The sequence below is a fragment of the Pungitius pungitius genome, chromosome 13 (genome assembly GCF_949316345.1).
Source record: "Pungitius pungitius chromosome 13, fPunPun2.1, whole genome shotgun sequence".
Classification (NCBI taxonomy): Eukaryota; Metazoa; Chordata; class Actinopteri; order Perciformes; family Gasterosteidae; genus Pungitius; species Pungitius pungitius.
In genome coordinates, this window is record NC_084912.1 from 4,163,444 (window position 1) to 4,181,531 (window position 18,088).

At 46.7% G+C, this 18,088-nt stretch overlaps 1 protein-coding gene across 2 annotated transcripts in view; it reads right to left on the minus strand.

Annotated features, from left to right (window-relative positions):
• Positions 1–817: 817 nt before the first annotated feature.
• The window catches only part of camkmt (calmodulin-lysine N-methyltransferase), a 73,182-nt gene continuing 55,911 nt past the window's right edge, over positions 818–18,088 (minus strand). Inside the window, exons 7-12 of one of the 2 annotated variants that reach the window (XR_005119974.2) lie at positions 17,365–17,431; positions 15,814–15,888; positions 10,421–10,484; positions 8,890–9,021; positions 3,361–3,620; positions 818–3,279 (exon numbers count right to left, since the gene is read on the minus strand). Coding sequence is in view for 1 of the 2 variants with exons in the window: in XM_037466259.2 (XP_037322156.1) it covers positions 3,522–3,620; positions 8,890–9,021; positions 10,421–10,484; positions 15,814–15,888; positions 17,365–17,431 (437 nt within the window). In the remaining variant the exon portion in view is untranslated. Of the gene's footprint in view, positions 3,621–8,889; positions 9,022–10,420; positions 10,485–15,813; positions 15,889–17,364; positions 17,432–18,088 lie in introns of both variants that reach the window. The other variant, XM_037466259.2, reaches the window with a different exon arrangement.

The window sequence follows — 18,088 nt, forward strand, 5'->3', positions numbered from 1 at the left end:
TCACTCCGACAGTCAATCTGAGTCCCTCAGTCAGCTTTGCTTTCCCTTTCACGGCTGAAGCTGTTTTTTTCCCCTGCTGTTTCGATCTAGCTTTGCCTCATTTCCACTTTGCTTTCCCTTCCAGCCATTCCAGTGTTTCTAGTCCAATTTCTCACTCCTCTTCCTCGTCCTTTGCCCCCCCCCAGTTTGTCTTTTTTTTTTTCAGCCCCACTCTCTCTATCTCTTCTCAACTGTCTCTCCAGCAGAGAGTGTTTTCGGGGAGGAGAGAACACACTTCTTTAAAATATCAAAAGAGCGACGAGGAGGCCTCGCTGGCCCCGCCCTCCTTCTGACCGATAAGCAGAAGGGTGAGCCTGCAGGATTAGCTGCTGCGTACTGCCTTCCCTCCTTCCTTTATCCCTCTCTCTTTTCTTCCTGTGGAGGGTTAGACTGTTGACTGGGCTTGATATGTGTGTGTGTGTGTGTGTGTGTGTGTGTGTGTGTGTGTGTGCGTGCGTTACCTTGTCTGGCATCAGCTTAGCCTGCAGGAGGCCATTGTGTTTGAAACACAGGCCACAGTCGATCTGGACCCCAAAGGAAACTTTATTACATCTGTGAACGTTTAACACTGGATTGTTAATAATGAAACACACACTTTTTTTTACACACGATTAGCTTTGTCAACCAGCTCAACATGATCAGCATTTATTTTATAAAACGTCACAGAAATTCTATAATTATCTGGAAGGTGACAGATGAAATAAATTAAATGTTTCTTCTGTAAAAGGTTTTCGCGTCAATTTAAAAAGAGGAAAAAAAAGTCAGTCACAGTCCTAAATGTCTTGAAGAAAATGTATTTATTTGTATTCAATCACAACCCAAAGTATAACATTCATTACCCATTAACTACAGTGAAGCAGAGATCATCGTATGTACTGAACAGAAAAACTCACTCTATGAGGTCATGTCCACACTAAAGGGGGGTAAATTAGAACATTTCATGGAGGTAAATAACAGTTTGTGTTTCTTGTGCCAAACCTCAAAACAGTATAAACCACACAACAATTGTACATTTGTATTTTCAAAAGTGTTCAGTGTTCTACAAAGAGCGGCTCGCACGTCATTCACATCAAAAAATCTATCTGGATTAGCGTGGACACGGCCTGCGAACTCCAAGAATCATGTTTGGGCAATCCCAAGACCAGGCGGGCGGAGACATCGCCTCCCTGCCTGCTTCCTGCCTGGTTCCTGCCGAGGGCCGATTCTGACGTCACAGTGACCAGTGTCCCGGGCCCACTGACCCCAAACGGCGAGTCCTAAAGTTTTGACGGGAGCAGCGACGCGGAGCGGACAGCGGCGGTAAACGGTGACGTGGCGCCGCACTACGCAGCCATGAGGTCACTGTACACTGTTCCCAGTCGGGATGCTATTTAGGCCTTAACCCCGCAGATATCTAAGGTAGACAACAGACTGCATTAGAGATAAAAAGGTAATTAAAACATTTGCAATGGGCACATTTTTTTTTTTTTGCAATGCAATTTAAGTTCACTGATAAAAACTGGCTTAATTTACTTTTCGGAGTAGTTACACACAGGGAATACCTCTCATTAGTGAAGGTGGATTATTTTTCCAACAAAAGGGATGCAAATAACCGGAAGATACTGCATAGCTTCTTTGCTGCTGTATAAAACAACGGGTCACAGTGAAATATGGAAACACTTTACTAGTGATAGGTACAATTTTAGGCTTGAGTGGCGTTTCTTTAATGCCACGAGAAACAGAGAAGAGCTGAATGCATGGAAAGAGACCTGAGTAGAACAACTAATACAGCGGATATAAAACGGAAGAAGCAATTGGTCTGAAATGTGCGACGTTTTTTTTTGCTCTTTGTGTGTAAGCGTGTGCGACTTTCAAGAATTAGGGTGTCGTGTTTCAAGCAGTATCTTTTTGCAATGCTTTTAAACGTCGTCTCCAGATGTTCTGCAGACACCTTTTGTGTCAGACACGGACTCTGTTGCCTTCCAATTGGCGTGTGTTGGCAGCGGGGAAAGCGTAGCTTCACCTCCCCTGCCTCGAAGGCCAAGTGACAGCTAAGTGACAGCATACAAAACAAGAAAACACCGTTTTGCTGTACATACCAAAACTCTGAATCAATTAGCAAATAAACACACCACTAAATATCAATATAGACTTTGCACACATTCAAAAGTGAACGTAGCCCTTGATAGACTTCGACAATGTGCTCACGGAGCCAGTGGACATTGGCGCGCCAGCTGGACTGGCAGCAGATTGTCTGTAACAAGCGGACGTTGGGGGTACGGCGCCGTTTGATATGTCTGTATCACACGAAACAGCAGCCAGAGCAAAACCCTCTGTTCCAAAGCATCGGGGTCAGTAGTCGACACATTTGAGAAGTCGCTGCAACTCATGTGCATGTATTCTCTCTCTCTCTCTCTCTCTCTCTCTTTAACAGCTGCCGTTGGATCTGATTGTTTTAAGGGCAAAAAGAGGTTGACCGCGGATCAGTGGCACTTTAAAACAATTTAACCAGCTAGCAGTAAAGCCGTAGTTTGAGTAGATATTATTGGGGGCTGTAGGGTCTGAAGTACAATTCGTACCAATCGTATTACCACCACAGCTGTGTAAAATACGTGGCTCCGGCGTACTGTGCTTAACTGCAGCTCCAGGGCAGCAACAATTGCTTCTTTGGTCTGAACGTGCCTTAATATGTTAATGTTCTATTGAAAAGAAATGCACAAAAGAAGTTCTTAGTACTGACCTCTGACTGGGATGAATGAGTTGTATTAGAAGAAATTGGAGCCGGGGAAAGAAGGGAACGGAGAGAAATAAAGGAAACACAAAGGAAACTGTGAGCGGCTCCACAGTCTGCGGCGGTTAATGAATTAGAGCCGGCCTCCACGCTGAGGCCAGCAACACAGTAGCATGGGTTAATAATGACAGGTTTCAGGGGGCGAACTGACACCTACAGTAGGACGGACGGAGGGAAATGTCCACGCGGCGGACTAAAAAGCGGCTGGAATGATGACTGGATTACTGGCTAATTAGTGACCATGACAGGCATCTGAATGGACTTATTTGCCTGGTGGGTCACGTGATCGCTTGGCACTTGGATTGGTACGTCCTCGGGGTGGCCGATCTACTGCAGGCGCACTGGTTGAAGGGCTGACTGTGCGTTGTGGTCCTTTGGCATCCGGCGGACGGTTGGAACACGGCCTCCTCGGCCACAGTCAACGTGCCCCCACAGCTTTGGAAAGGAGCTTCTCAGTACAACACTTGAAACTGCAAAAACACACACGTAAACGCTCGAATGCGTCGGCCAATGAAGCCTCCCACTGGTCCCTGTAGCTATATGAAAAATACCTCAAATGTGTCCACAACTTGGTTTGCTCTCTGCACTTTGGACCGACGTAACCCTGTATTCTGACCCTGTTCACTGTGGTTCACACTGTCCACACGACTCTGTACAGCTCAAATAGCCAAAGGTATGGGGGGGGGGGGAGGGAGGGGGGGGGGGGGGGGTGTTACTGAGTGTGGCTGACAGGTTGAGGTCCTTTGGTCAAGGTGATGAGGAGGGGATAGTGGATGTTCTCATCGTAGGCATCTTTTCCCTCGGTCTGCATCTGAGAAACACACAACATGAGAGGCATTGATTAGGCCAATCAAATCACCCAGAAGCTACACATGGCTTTTATTGAGCCATACAGGCTGAAGACGACGTGCCGCACATCAGCTGAAAAACAAATGTCAGTGAAATATTACCATGGTAGAACTCCTTAATAGCAATCTATATGCTATGCCTTATTAAATTGCTGATTAATGTTATGTAAATCAATTAAAAAAAGAAACACACACACACACACAGCTTCGTGTGCCCTTCTAAGCAGCCTTGGCACACTCACTAATTAGCTCACCTGGCATCTGGCCAAATTATCAGAGACTTATGAAAGTGAGTTTGGTGGGTTTGCTCATGTGAGGGTGTGTGTTTTTCTGTGTGCGCGTGTGTGTGTGTGTGGTGAAACCTGCATAGGGCAGAACTGTGTTTTTTTTTTCCACAACAAACAGGAACTCAAACTGACCCCAAATGAACTCTGGTCAGCAGCATGTCAGTAATATATAATATATACAGTATATATATATAATATATAGTCAAACTCAACAGCTGTCGTTGTGCTCTTTAACCAAATGGGACAAATCACTATTGACGCAAATTTTGCGTGATTAAACCCAATCCCCCATTCATTTCAATGACACCACTGCCTCCACACAGACAACGTTAAGGAAGTTTCATCAGCAGAGCAAAAGAACAGTTGTTGAAATGCTTATTTTATAATTATATATAATTATAAACATGATACAAAATAAATAGTTTCTCAAAGTTCAGGCCCTTTTCCCGTAAAACATTCCAGTAAATCATTTAATAACATCACTTAATTATTGATCTATTATCCAAATGTCCATGTAGATGGGGGTCTGAAGGTGTCTGACCCCTCCCCACTCTGAACCTCTCCAGCGTCTCTCCCCATGGCGCCTTTTTTCCAACAAACTTCTCCCTTTTCTCTGCTGCATTCGAACAATGCCGGCGTCTGCCTCACCCCTCTTTCCCTCGGTCACCTCACCCCCCCCTCCCCCCCCCCCGGCCCCCCCTCCCTCCAAATACCCTTCATGTGCGTTATCTTCCTGTGGCCATCCCTCCAGGCACCGGCCGGTGGTTGAACCTCTGACCCCCAGAGAGAGAGAGAGAGAGAGAGAGAGCGGTAGAGCGAGGCAGGGGGAGCAGACGGCCCAGGGGTGGCTGGGCGTGGAGGGGCAGCTGCCTGCCCCCCCCCCCCGTGCTAAGCCCGCTACGAGGACCACGGCCAGCATTCACATTCAAATCCTACCAGGCGGAAGGAGCAAGGAAGCGATAGATGGAGGGTTAGAGCGGGAGGGAGGGTGAGGAGGTGGAAGGGGGGGGGGTTTGGGGGGGGGGGGGGCCTTAACGCGGCGAGGGCTAAGAGCTCGCAGAGGTGAAAAGTTTAACAAGCAAAGCTGTTCCTCCTGATCGCAGGCTACCTAATCAGCTTCATGGGTGGCTGGCTAAATCGGCTCTCAACGCGCCCCCCCCCCCCCCCCCCAAACCCAACAATCTTCTCTCTTTTCTTTTTCCTCCTTTTCAAGGTGCAAGTCATTAATTGTGCAGCCACTTTTGCCACCGCTCCTGTCTCCCTGTCTCGTGCTCTCATTTCGCCGTTTCTCTGCACACTTCCTTTTATTCTTTTCTTTTTTCTCCGTTTATTCTCGCCCCGCATTTATAGACCGGAGAGAAAGTGAGCAAGGTGGGAAGAGAGAGAGGGAGGGAGGGAGGGAAGGAGGGAGACGGGGGCTTTGAGACAAGGGAGGGATGGATGAACCGGATGTCTGGGGTCCATCTCGGCAGGATTAGGAAACAGAGAAAGAGGGGGTTTGGCTGGATGGAGAGACGAGTAGAAGAAGGGATGGAGCGACAGGCTCGAATAAATAGAGAAGTGGCTCGTGATGTAGGAAATGGGAAGATAGAGGGGAGCCGAGGGAGGGAGAGCGGAGAAGGGTGGAGGAAGAGGGAGGAGGGGGGGGGGGGGGGGAGAAGAACGAAAGCGGGAAACAGAACGAAGGAGGCAGGGAAATGAGTGTGAGTGCATAGACACAGTGGGGATACTCTTTATGCATGTGAGAGAGACGGGGATGTACACACGTGAACACACATCCTAGTGTGTGTGTGTGTGTGTGTGTCCGGGAGAAATTAAAATTCATGACTCTCTCTTCACAACCATTTGAGTAACAAGATTAAGATGGCGGGTTAGAAAATAGCGCCGGCATTATCAGGCCGCTTGCAGTCCCTCCAGCTGCTCGCCTCTCTATTCCACAACAGTGGGGATAAGAGGATAACGCGCCGGCCCTGTCTGCCCGTCCCAGCACACGCCGCGCGCACACGCGCACACGTGCACACGCACACCCGGGCCCGCACCGCCTGCTGCCTGCGGTCCCCGGAGTGCGTGCGTGTTTTGGAGAGGAGCGGGCCGTGGGGTCTAGAGATGTTTTGTAAAAAGAACTGGTAAAAAGAAGATTAACATTTTTTTATTTTTTTAAAAGAACCACTCCCTGCTTTCTGTTTTCCCTCCACACAAAGACGCATTAAGATCAGGCAGCACATGAGGAGCAAAATCAAACGTGGCGTGCAGGGAGCCACCGGGTCCACGCCGGTGCAGCGGCGCCGGATGCGCGGCGGGGGGGGGGGGCTTTTGATTGGCGGCGGAAGCATGAAAAGAAGTAAAGTCACACCCGTTTGGTTTGTATTTTGATTATAAGGGGGGGGGGGGGGGAGGGGGCTGCATTGCTCGACACCAGAGCTGTAAGTTATCGTGTTATCATTTTGCAGCTTTTAGTGGTATCTAGGATTGCTTTCGCCCCATGCTAATGGTCACACGCCGCGGCTAATGCTGTTAGCATCGTCAGCTACAATTATTGATTTATTGAACATTTTTGGATAGCTTTACACTTGCCTTACACTAGTTTCTATACACTCACAATATAAATGATAAACTCATGTCAAGAAATATCAGTACTTCAAGCAAATCAGTTATTGTACAGCACAATAGGAATGAGAATCATTTTGATTAATATATTGTTCATTTAGAGCAATGTTAAGATAGTGTTTGCTTATGAACACAGATACAATTGTTAGTATTAAAGAAGTAACATGTGGACTCCATTTTTTTGGCCTCCTGCACCTGCTCGTGGCGGAGATGCATTTTCCCTCTGTTCAAGATCCCCAACTGAAAGGAAATATAGTTTAAGAAAGCTAATCTGTAGTGCAAATGAGTAGCAGCTGCTAGTTTGTGTGTGTGTGTGTGTGTGTGTGTGTGCACGTTGGTAGTGTATGTTTCACTGTGATATAATCGTGTGTGTGTGTGTGTTGTCTAGCCAGTACGCTTTCTGAGGGATGTCTGGTCTGTGCGGGATTGTGATATAGCTGGTTTCTTAGCTGGGTGCACAGAGTGTGTGTGTGTGTGTGTGTGTGTAGAATGGTCAGTCAGGCACATACGAGTACACACACAGAAAGCCACACAGGGCTTGTTCAGAGTGTTCATCAGAAGATAAGCAGAGGAGACTTAATCACCTTCAGATGTGAGGGGGGCACTTCAACTTGTCCTCATATCCTCGCGCTGCACCTGACCCCACTGCGTGTGTGTGTGTGTGTGTGTCAGGCAGATGGAAGTGTGTATTTCACATACGAGCTTAATGGTCTCACATTCCCTTTGCATGCTGAAGAAAGGAAAGACCAGAATCGTTTCATAGTGGGGTTTTCCTCTTTTTCTGTGTATCACACATGAATTTTAGTGTGAATTTGCTGAACAAAAGCAGCTTTCAACACTAAAAACACATCTGAGTGGCAACGGCTGCATTCTGTGGCTTTGAGGCCCAATCGATCCTCCGATGGAGCTTTTTCAGACAAATTTGTGGTTCTTTTAAATTTACGACTACAGCAGCATCCACTTTTATCGCAGCGAAGCTACTTCTTGTCCCTCTTGCCTTCATTCTTTCCGTTTGTGGTTATTACAACTTCCTGTGCAGTTCCCACTTAACCTGAGGCCCAAACCACATACGACTTTTCAGTAAAATATCACTTACAGGTGTTCATCCATTATTGATTTTACAAAAATCTTTTTTTCTGTCTTTTTTTCATTTTTTCCAGGTCTTGAATTACTGAATTTAAATTTCATTGTGTTTCAAGTCATGGTTGATTTATTTTCAATATTGATTAAAAAAAACACGATCTTTCCCTGATCTAAACTGAAGGCTTTCATTGGCCGAAACATAACCAAAATAAAACCACAATTGTTTAATTTCTATGAGCAGAGAAAACAATTGACATCTTCTGTAGTATATTAACAATGTCATTTTTGTAACTTTTTAAACTTTTATTCCCTTATTTTAAAACTAACCTATAGCTTTAGATTACTAACCCGTCGCATTATATTTTATTATTATATTTCATCTTATTCCTTGCACTATGTTGTCATCAAACTGTCAAGTCAAATTCCTTGTATGTCTGACATATTTTGGTAATAAATCTTTCCTGATTCCTTGTCGTTATGTTGGGGAAAAAAAACAAAAAAAAACATGGTCGGCATTTGGAATCCAGCAAAAACGTAAAGTAGTTATATTTAAACACCCTGTGAGGAGGCCATGTCGCTACGCTCCCGGTGCCGGTGAGCTCAGAAAGGTCCAAAAGTGCCTCGGATGTTACAGTGATGCGAGTGACTTCGGGCCTCAAATCCAGCGCAGCGCCAACAGTCACCACAAAGAAGGAGAGGAGTGAGCTTTTTCAATGCCGAGCTCCAGCCACTTTAACAGGCACTTTAATGGCCGGTCTGTCCAATTGCCCCACCAGTGGTGGGTGAGCGTGCGCACCAATTTAGCCCACTCCTCCTGTCCTGTTCTCCTGCAGCTGTGTCCGTAATGGAGTTAACAGCTGGACTCCACTTCTTTAAACACTGCCTACTTCCTTTGTGCTTTCTGTCACTCCTCTTTGTCACCGTCTTCCTCACAGCGCCCAGTTAAGGCCGACCTGTTTCGGCTCTGGTGTGTCTCACAAAGTGCCTCTGAAGCATCAGACCACAGGTGGCAAAAAAAAGAAAGAAAAAAGACACGAGGCCTTGTGACGTCACCCGGGTGGGTGTAAGAAAATGTCCTCAAAGTGGGCGGCTCGCGGTCAGTGAACGAGCAAAGAGGAGAGCGCACCTGTGAGAGCACCTACCTGTCACTCACAACGCAGCCCAACCCTCGGCCTGATAATGCAGAGAATCGGGTGAATCGGTTTAAAGCTGTCGTCATAGTCAGAGCACACAGTGAGTGAAACCACCACCTCACCTTCAGGTGAACATCCCAGACCTGAGCGTCGTACTGCTGGTGTTGAGAGGCACAGAGTCCGGCCTGCTGGGCCAGTTGACAAAACAGTCTGAGCGTTTCCCCCCGCAGCGGTGCAAACACCACCGCCATGCCCTGGGTGGAAAGTGAGAGCAGGGTGAGTACCTCGGGAAGGTGGCATCGGGTGCTCGTTCCTCACAACACACCTGTTCGTTTAGTGAGACGTGGGACAGGTACGTGCACATTCAGGTTCCCTTGAAAACCCTCAGCTTTCAGTTGTGTTTTGTTGTTATGTGTTGTTTTAAACTAAAGAGGCGCGGCCAATCAAACACACACACGCACACACACACACACAAACACAAACACACAGCGAGCGCTACGAGAAGGCAGCAAAAGCGAAACAAACAGCTCCTCCCAGCGCTAATCAGCTGATTACGGGCATCCAGCCCACCGGATGGACCACCTTTGTCGGAAACAACAAATTAGTCCCATTAGATAGGGGAATTAATTGCTTTGTTAATGGCTTAATCAGCTTAGCAAATTATTAAACATTTGGAGGAGCTGGTCGTGGCGGCGACAGTCTGATTTATCCCCCCCCTCCCGAATGATGTCTCCCGGATTAAAAGGGAGGGAGACTTAACACACAGATGTACAACAATGGCCAGATGTCATGTCCGACAGCTTCTGCAGCCGAGGCGCGTATTCCTGCTGTGGCCTCTGCTGCAGATGTCCCCATGTGAAACATCAGTCATGTGATCTTGGTCATCTCTGCCGCTTCTAAAACATCGAATCAAGGAAAGGGCCTAGTTGACGTTTGTATTTGAGGTTTATTATTTGCAATTAGGGTGAAGCGACCGTGCAGATCACTTTGTAACCTGCGCGCTTCTGTTTCGCTGTCTGTGAAGAGCATCAAATACTTTTTAAGAGCATTTTCTAGAAGAGAATTGTCTCTCCGCCTCATATCCCCTCACTGCTCCGGTCCACATTCCCTCCTCTCCGACCCATCTCTCTCCCCCCTCCTCCCTCACCGTGTTCTCTCCTTCTCCCTTTTTTTCCAGTACTCATTTTTACCTCTTTTTCATAAACAGATATTCTGGCCTCTGTACTTAAAACGCACCCCCCTCCTCCCTCAGATGAATGGAAACCTCAACCCGATCTCTTCCAGCCTTTTGCTTTCTTCCCCCCCCCCCCCCCCACCCCACCCCCCCATTTGCTTTGGCTGTCACAGCGTGGGGTCTTATCGTGAGGCCTAAAGGGAGAAGTTCCCTCAGATTCATGATTAAGGGAAGGCAGCGGAGAAAGAGACGGAGATCACAGCGATGCATTCAAGTTGCTCATAATAAGCATTAAAGCGCTACATGATATTAATCCTCTCGGACTATTAGTGTGTGTAGGCTTTTGGGCCAGGCCTAATTATGATTGAGAAGAGTGGGGCGGTGTGAGGATTTAGAAGAAGGGGATAAGCATATATATATATAAATAAACAAATAGTTAACACAGTGGCAAACACACACAAACACACACACACACTTACGTTGGGTCGCAGTAATCTCCTTATAGCATCGACCAGGCTGGCTCTGTACTGGTCGAGGAACAAACTGGGAGAGGGAGAGGGAGAGACAGGTTAGCGTGGCATTCTCATGACAGCGGCTGCAGATAAAAGCATGTTTTCCTCTGTTCACAAATAACTCCGTGCAACAGGAAGGAGGAGAGAAAACAATCTGCGTGAGCAAGATGCTCTGCCTTCTCGTCTACGCGTTTTCGCAGCGGCAGAAATGCTGAACATCAGAAAATTCAACGGGCGCAGATAGCATCACAACGTACACACACACACACACACACACGGGTGTGCGTGCAGACACACAAACCGTTACAGGGCACTTCAAAGTAGCGCCACGGCCCTTTGAATCTGTCGAATTAATACCTGGAGTGTGCACTCTGAAGTTAATAAGGAGATATAGGTACAAAAAAAACAACAAACAAAAGGAAAAATAAGTAAATAATGAATGAATAATTAACTGGCTCCATTGTGCTTTAAACACAAGTGTGCTTTAACATGTGTAACTGTGTCCATTTGAAATCAAGCATTTGTGCTTGCATGTTTCTTTTTTATGTGAAATTAAAGAAACAAAATGACAAAAGATTAATTTAGTTTGTTCCCAAACTAAATTTCAGTGTACAAAAGAGCTTTGTGAGTTATATGCGGTGAAATCCTTTTTATATGCTCACTAATGTGTGATAATCAGCCCATTGTAACTTGTTCAAACACAGATTTAATATGTGGTACCCTAATTGGGTTATTTCTTTATTTGTACAAGATTCACTTCGAAAACCAGTTGATTTGAGTTTTAGCTGGGATGTGTATAAAACACACACACACACACACACACAGGCCCAATCGCCCAAAGTAAATAAGCAAAGTAACACCTGTCTTGATTTCCACAAGGACGAATTCCAATCCATTATGCCAGTAAGTAGAGCGGCGCGTCGTGCACCTATTATCACAGATGAGAGTGCAGTAATTTGACTAAAATGGAACAATACAGAGCAGATTTGACATAATCCCGCACATCCGTCCAACTGGCCAGCGGAGAGGGACAATCTGGATGTAGATTCCCAATCGCGGCCTCTGACCCGTCCTCACACGGAATCCTCTGATCCCCCCCGGGGGAGGGGGGGGGGGGGGGGGGGGGGGGGACGGGAGACGGGAGACGGGAGGTGTGCGTCACAGACCCTCCCGTCTACACAAAAGAAAAAAGGAGTCAGCAGCACGAGCTGCGCCCCAGCACCAGGATGTGGGCACGTCTGTGGGAGGGTTGTTATTCTTCTAAGGTTAGACCGAGGTGCAGAGGTTTGTTTGTGTTGAAAGGTGAGAGGTTTGTGTTTGGTCTGTTTTGCCACCGATACCGAGTTCACGGGGAAAAGCGAGTGGTGGTGGTAGTGGGGAAAAATAGGAAGTGAGCACAGCAGCTAAAAAACGCACACGCACACACGCACAGCGAGGGCAGAGCGAGGACACGGTGTCATGAAGAGGGCGACCTGTCATTAACGAGCACTTTAACAATGTCACATAAAGTGATCATAAAAAACATCCACGTTAGAGATTATCATCACGGGGGAAAGAATCAAACTCTAACAGAACAAACGTTATGGACGACAGAAGACACAAAGAATGGAATGTGACAGATTCTAAAGGCAATGGATCATGTGATCATATCGGCCCATCTTACATTGCTGTCTATTTTTAAGTGACATTTGGGGATATTTTAGGGTTGTGTAGTAAGCAGTAGCCGTTATTGACTTTTGTTACAGCTGCCAAACGGTCCAAAAACACACGAGTGGAACTTTTTGGCCTCTCTTCACCTAAAACCTGAATAACAAGATGTAGACAATGCAAAGTGATATTATGTCTCCTATTAAGCATTTCGCGGCTTGGTTGGAAGTCGCAGTGTAATAATCTCGCATTGAGTGGAGTCCCCTTTAGGTGGCTTCTGGCTCCCAGACTGTCAGAGACCTATTGTCTCACGCTGCCCTCTCCACCCCCCCCCCCCCACCCACCGCAGAATTCCAGTCAAAATTGACTGGAGGTCAAAGTGTGAGGGCGATGGCGTTGCTGCTATATTTGTCTGCTTACACACATATTTGAACATACAGGATGTTGTCGAGGCTGCAGGGGCGAGCCCATGGAAACACATGACTTCATCTTCCAAGCATTATTATTCCCGTGTGAAATGAAGGGTTAAATTTGTTCTGCATACGTTTGCACGAACAGACATTTTAAATATCATCAGGCACACGTTAATCATATGTTAGTTCCTTTCCGGACTCGGTTGGCTGTTTTAAATCCCGAATGACCCAAACAGAAACATGCGAGGCAGCGCTGTCCTTGCTGTGATGAGCATCAGCTCTGAATCTTTATAACCAACTTCCTTTTAAATGTCAACAAATGTGAAACGACAACCTTGCCGCTATTAGTCAGGAAGTTAAAGCCCTTTCGTGACTCAAGCTTTCTGTGAATTCTTTGACACGTGCGACTCACATTGCAGAAAAAAAGCACAAAATGGAATTCATCAAGCTGTACACTAAATCATATTAATTTAAACTACTTCATGCAATCATTCCTTTGACTATATTGACTAACTTTGTATTAGCAATGTGACGTCAACTTACAAGATCTAACGATGCCTTAACCTTGACTTAAGATCTTCCCGGGATCGACGCGTTCTGATCAATAATGCAGATGAAAGAGAAGAATAGCAGAAGCCCTAAAGGCACGATAAATTAAACATAAATGATAAATAAAAATACGTTTCTTGATCATGTCCTGCAAGCGACTGCTTTATTGATCGTCTCATTGTCGCCGAAAAAATGCTGCCGTTACACATTCCAGAGCTGCAAAGTCATCGTGGTGATGTGTTGCTGTAACATTCCATCCGGCTAACTGACAGCTCTGAAGAGAGACACAAATAAGGTGTCCAACAAAACGGCTCATGTGGATTTATGCAAATGACACACAAGATACAGTGCATAAAATAGATCAAATGCACACATGCACAAACTAACACACACACACACACACACACACAAACTCAGGCTTTATCTCAGAGCCCACACATGGGCAGCTTTTGGAGGAAGCAGACATGCCAACAACACAGCCAAGGATCCTCTGCCACACACATGCCCACTGCAGGAATCCCTCGCTTCGCATGCACACACACACACACACACACACACGCTGCCGTTTGTCTGTCTCTCTATGCATCAGTTGGATCATGAATGCAATGGATTCTCAATGTACTAGTTTAAAAATTAAAATCAACCCCTTTACCCCCATTTAACATCACAGCCGAGGGGCGTATTGGTGTCAAAGGTCACAGCTGAACACAATGGTTCATGCTCAGAGTTTATGCTCAAGAGGTTTCAAGTTCCCACAACACAGATTTCAGTTGAAATACTGGATCAGGATTGGCTCAAAAAAACATCGACCCTCCCTGTTTTTGCACTTCTTTGATTTCTCTTTTAGCCTCATTCTCTTAATCGTCCACTTGTTTCCGTCCTCATCTTTAGTTGTAGCATCCTCCACGGCTCTGCTGCATTCTCCATGACTCCTTTGGGGGGTTAATGTGTCTTAACTCTATCTGCGGGGGCTAGTGCAGGGCACCGGAAGAACAAGGAGTCTATTGCAACAGTAAAATTAAATATTTACAGAAAGTGGGTGACTTTCTGTACCACTCACGATCCAACAGCTCTTCTCCTGCATAACACCCTTCAAGGATAGGCCGTATATACTCACAGAAGTTTGCGCGTAATGGACCGCCGGCACACAATGCTCCATCAAACCCTTCTCCTTTCCTTTGCCCCCCCCACCCACCCCCACCCTGCTCCTCTTCCGCTGCTACCGGAGGGAGCTATAATTAATCGAGAGTGGAAGCCGCGTGGTTGACCTTTTCCCAGGTGATCATCGCCACCGTGCGCCCAGTAATCGGTCAGCCGTGACTCTTCAACCATCACCACGGCAATTATCACACTGTCACTCACTCTCTCTCTCACACACACACACACACATACACAAACACACGCACACAAAAAGCCTCTCGCAGAACACCCACGGCACAGCAGCCGCGGCTAAAACGCGCGTCTGCTGAGAAGAACCTGCAATATCGAAAGATTCAAATGCAATTTGCTCGGTCCTCACAGTGGCTGCTTGTGACGCTCGCACGCACGTGCGCGCACACACTAGTGCGCTGTAAAATATCCTCTATTAGCTGCCGGTTCTCTTTCTCTCTCTGGGTGCTGTACCTGACTATTACCTGTAATGACCGTGACATTACAATAATGATAACGGCGTTTGCTAATGCTGCACTTAGCACACATGCGCACACTTGTGCAGATAGAAACACTATACTGTGCACAGGCTACATTTGTTCTGTGTTTGTGAAGCTGAAAAATTGTCAAGTACTTTCTCTTCAACCAACAGCATGACCATCTTCTCATTGTGTGTGATTGTGTGCGTGTGTGTGTGTGTCAGTGTGCGGGCGTGGTGGCAGACGGATGTTCATGCTAGAAGCTCCTCGGGGTGCATCTCATCTCTAAGTGGTGCAGATGGTTTTTGAACCGCCTCACTGAGCTCCACCAGGAGGTCGGTTGAGGTTTCTCAAAGTGTTGCTTTCAGGGTCCCACAACATCAGGAAATGTCAGCACTGCTCCTGTGCCGCCAGGACACGTTGTCCCTTTTCTATAATCCAAGTGTCACTAGGCCTCTGATGTCAGGGCCTAGTCTACCAACTACTCCTTTTTTTTTTTAACATTGCAGACCTGTGTGCATGCGTGTGTATCTTTGCGTGTGCGCCTACAAGTCAAAGCATCACAATCCGGCCGCGTTGGTTGAATTTGCTACAAAAGAAAAGTAGGGAATCCCAGAGCAATGCGAACTCTCAATTTATTTCACATCCTTCGCTCTATTCTTCCTGATTTAAATCCTGATGCAGTTTACCTCGCGGAGTCCAACCGAGCGATAAAAAGATCTTATTCTCAATTGGCCACGAGGATCTACATTTCAATGAACGGTCGGCTAATTGTTATGTTTATGTTGCTCTATCTCTTCATTTCCATCTCCATTTCCACTCCTCCCTCCATCCGCCCTCAACTCTTTCTTCATCGCACTGTGTCTCCTTCCTTGTCAAGGCGCAATTATTTGCAATTTGCCTAAGTCATCCATTTGCTGGGACACCAAGCATGAAAAACGAGGCAATTTGGTGTAAAATGGAGGCAGACGGGCATCCGAGGGGGGGGGCAGGGAATGGTCCGGGCGCTAGTGGGGGACCTTGCAAGAACTGTCACTCGAAAGTGAAAATGAATGCCATGAACTCCCACACTGAGATAAATCTGTGTGTGTGTGTGTGTGTGTGTGTGTGTGTGTGAACCTACCAGTCTGCACACATGACAATGTCAAAGTGACCCTCCAGTGGCGAAATGTCTGAATCAGAGTCCCACCTCAGCACCCTGCGAGCACACACAGGAAGCACAGACCACAGTTTAGCGTCGCTGATGCTGCACAGCGAGCGAGCGGCAGATTGTGTTCGGGGCCGCGTCCGTCGGCCCCCCCCTCTCTTCAACCCTTTGGGTCCCCTCACACCCGCTGTTCTTCTGCCTCACTGGAGACTTGGAGAAAGGATGGGTGTGGGGGGGGGGGGGGGAGATGTCATCTGCGAGGTAAAGAGAAGGAGCTTCGGACATGACACTTGACATTTATACCATGTGAAAACACACGGGGAGAGAAACGCGTTTGCATGAATAAACGTTGCTCTCCTCCTTTTTCTGGTGTCAGATTTAAAATAGAAACCACAACCGTGTATACTACACTGTGATGAAATAGAATGACTTTATATTATGTGCATTTAAGGAATGTCTGTCAGCCAATAACATGTCGCATATTATTCACTGGTGAGTCAAATTGCTTGTTACTGGTCAGACGGCTGTTTGTGTTTCGTTGGTGTCCTTCTCAGTTTCTGCTCACTGACCAACGGCCACTTGGTATTTCGGTGTTCAGAGCTGAACTTCTTGCAGTAGATTACAAGTGGCTAAAGTGGTTTTCTTGGGATGTAATTAGATTTTTCCAGTTAGTGTCCTCCTCTCTTTTTTCCACACCATTTTCCTCCTCTCTCTCTCTCTCCCAGACTGTCAGAGTGGGGGGATTATTAATTAGGCATTATTAACACCCAGTAAACAAAACATTAGGCTAGAAACACAATCTCAATTCACGGCAGGAGGTCCCTATGCGCGCGCGCACACACACACACACACACACACATTGAGCGAATACCCCCCCCCCCCCCCCCCACCCTCCATTGTCCAATCGCATTTTGGCCTTCGCCCCCTCTTGCGGTGCGGCAGTGACAGCAGGCATAATCTGAAAAGAAAACAATCAAAGTAATGTAGCCTAATTATACCTTTACTTTTTCACTCCATTGTCCACTCATGTAAATATGCGCAGGGGAAGAGAGGAGGGGGGGGGGGGTGAAGAAAGAGAAAGAGAGAGAGAAGGGGGGGGCCAAACAGTCCGTCAATATTAAACTACCTTTAATGAGACCACAACAACAGTTAGACACATGGAGGCTGTCCTCGCGTGTCAGGTGTGCGTGTGTGTGGGTGCAGGAAGTTAAAAGTCCTCTCGTTGGTTCCTCAATCCCAATCACACACACACACACACACACACAAGAGACACATTCTGCACGAAGAATGGATCTTACAGAGAAAGCTCCCCCGTTTGTTGTTCAAATGAAAATTAAAGACATGAAAAATAAATAAAGGATTCAAATTGACTTCATACGAGAGCTTTGTGCGATACATTGTAATACAAGTTATTTGTCACCGTACTGGACCCGGCATCTTAGGTTGATGATTGAGTTAAGGTATCTTATTTTGAAAACTCGAACATTTAAAGAAAGATTAAGGGCAAAAAATAAGAGGAGCTCTCACCTGGCAGATACCTGTGTCGACCCAAACTTTCCAGCCCGCCTGTTTCTTTCGGCCAGCCGTCGAACATCTGACGCAGCGCGGTCAAGGGTCCATCAGAGACACACACTTTACATCCTCAACCGTATCACAATGCTCAGGGATCTCGCCAATAAAATAAAACAATCAAGGGTTCGAATTTGAAATTAGTTTAACTCCACAACTCCACAGTATTATACATTTCACAGTCTTTTCACATTTATTCAGCGATTATCTTGTATTTGGAGACAAACATCAGCTGTGAACCCCTGTTAAGGTTAAAAACACACGTGGTTGCCGGCCACATACAGACAGCATGGGTGAGCAGAGATGATCTTCTGGGTTAGAGAGCCAGCCGGCGGAAGCAGATCACAGCAGCCGCCCCGCCGGATCAATGGGAAAGCTTTTAACCACAGATACACAAACTCACACTGTCCCCTCTTCGCGCACAAAGGCAGGGGCGATTGATGTCCGGTTGTCTCGTAATACACTGGCTTGTGGAGTTGCAAAGCAATTCAATTAGGATGTCCTTGTCTTTAAAGCCCCGCAAAGAGCTGAGACAAATCCAATCGACGAAGACAGAGAGCGAGGGAGCGGGAATGCGTGATAAGTTGATTGATGGATTGATAGCCCCGAAGAGCGGGATCCAAAACCAAAGAGGCCTCCCACACACACACACACACGTGTAATATGAAGGTTAGCACACATT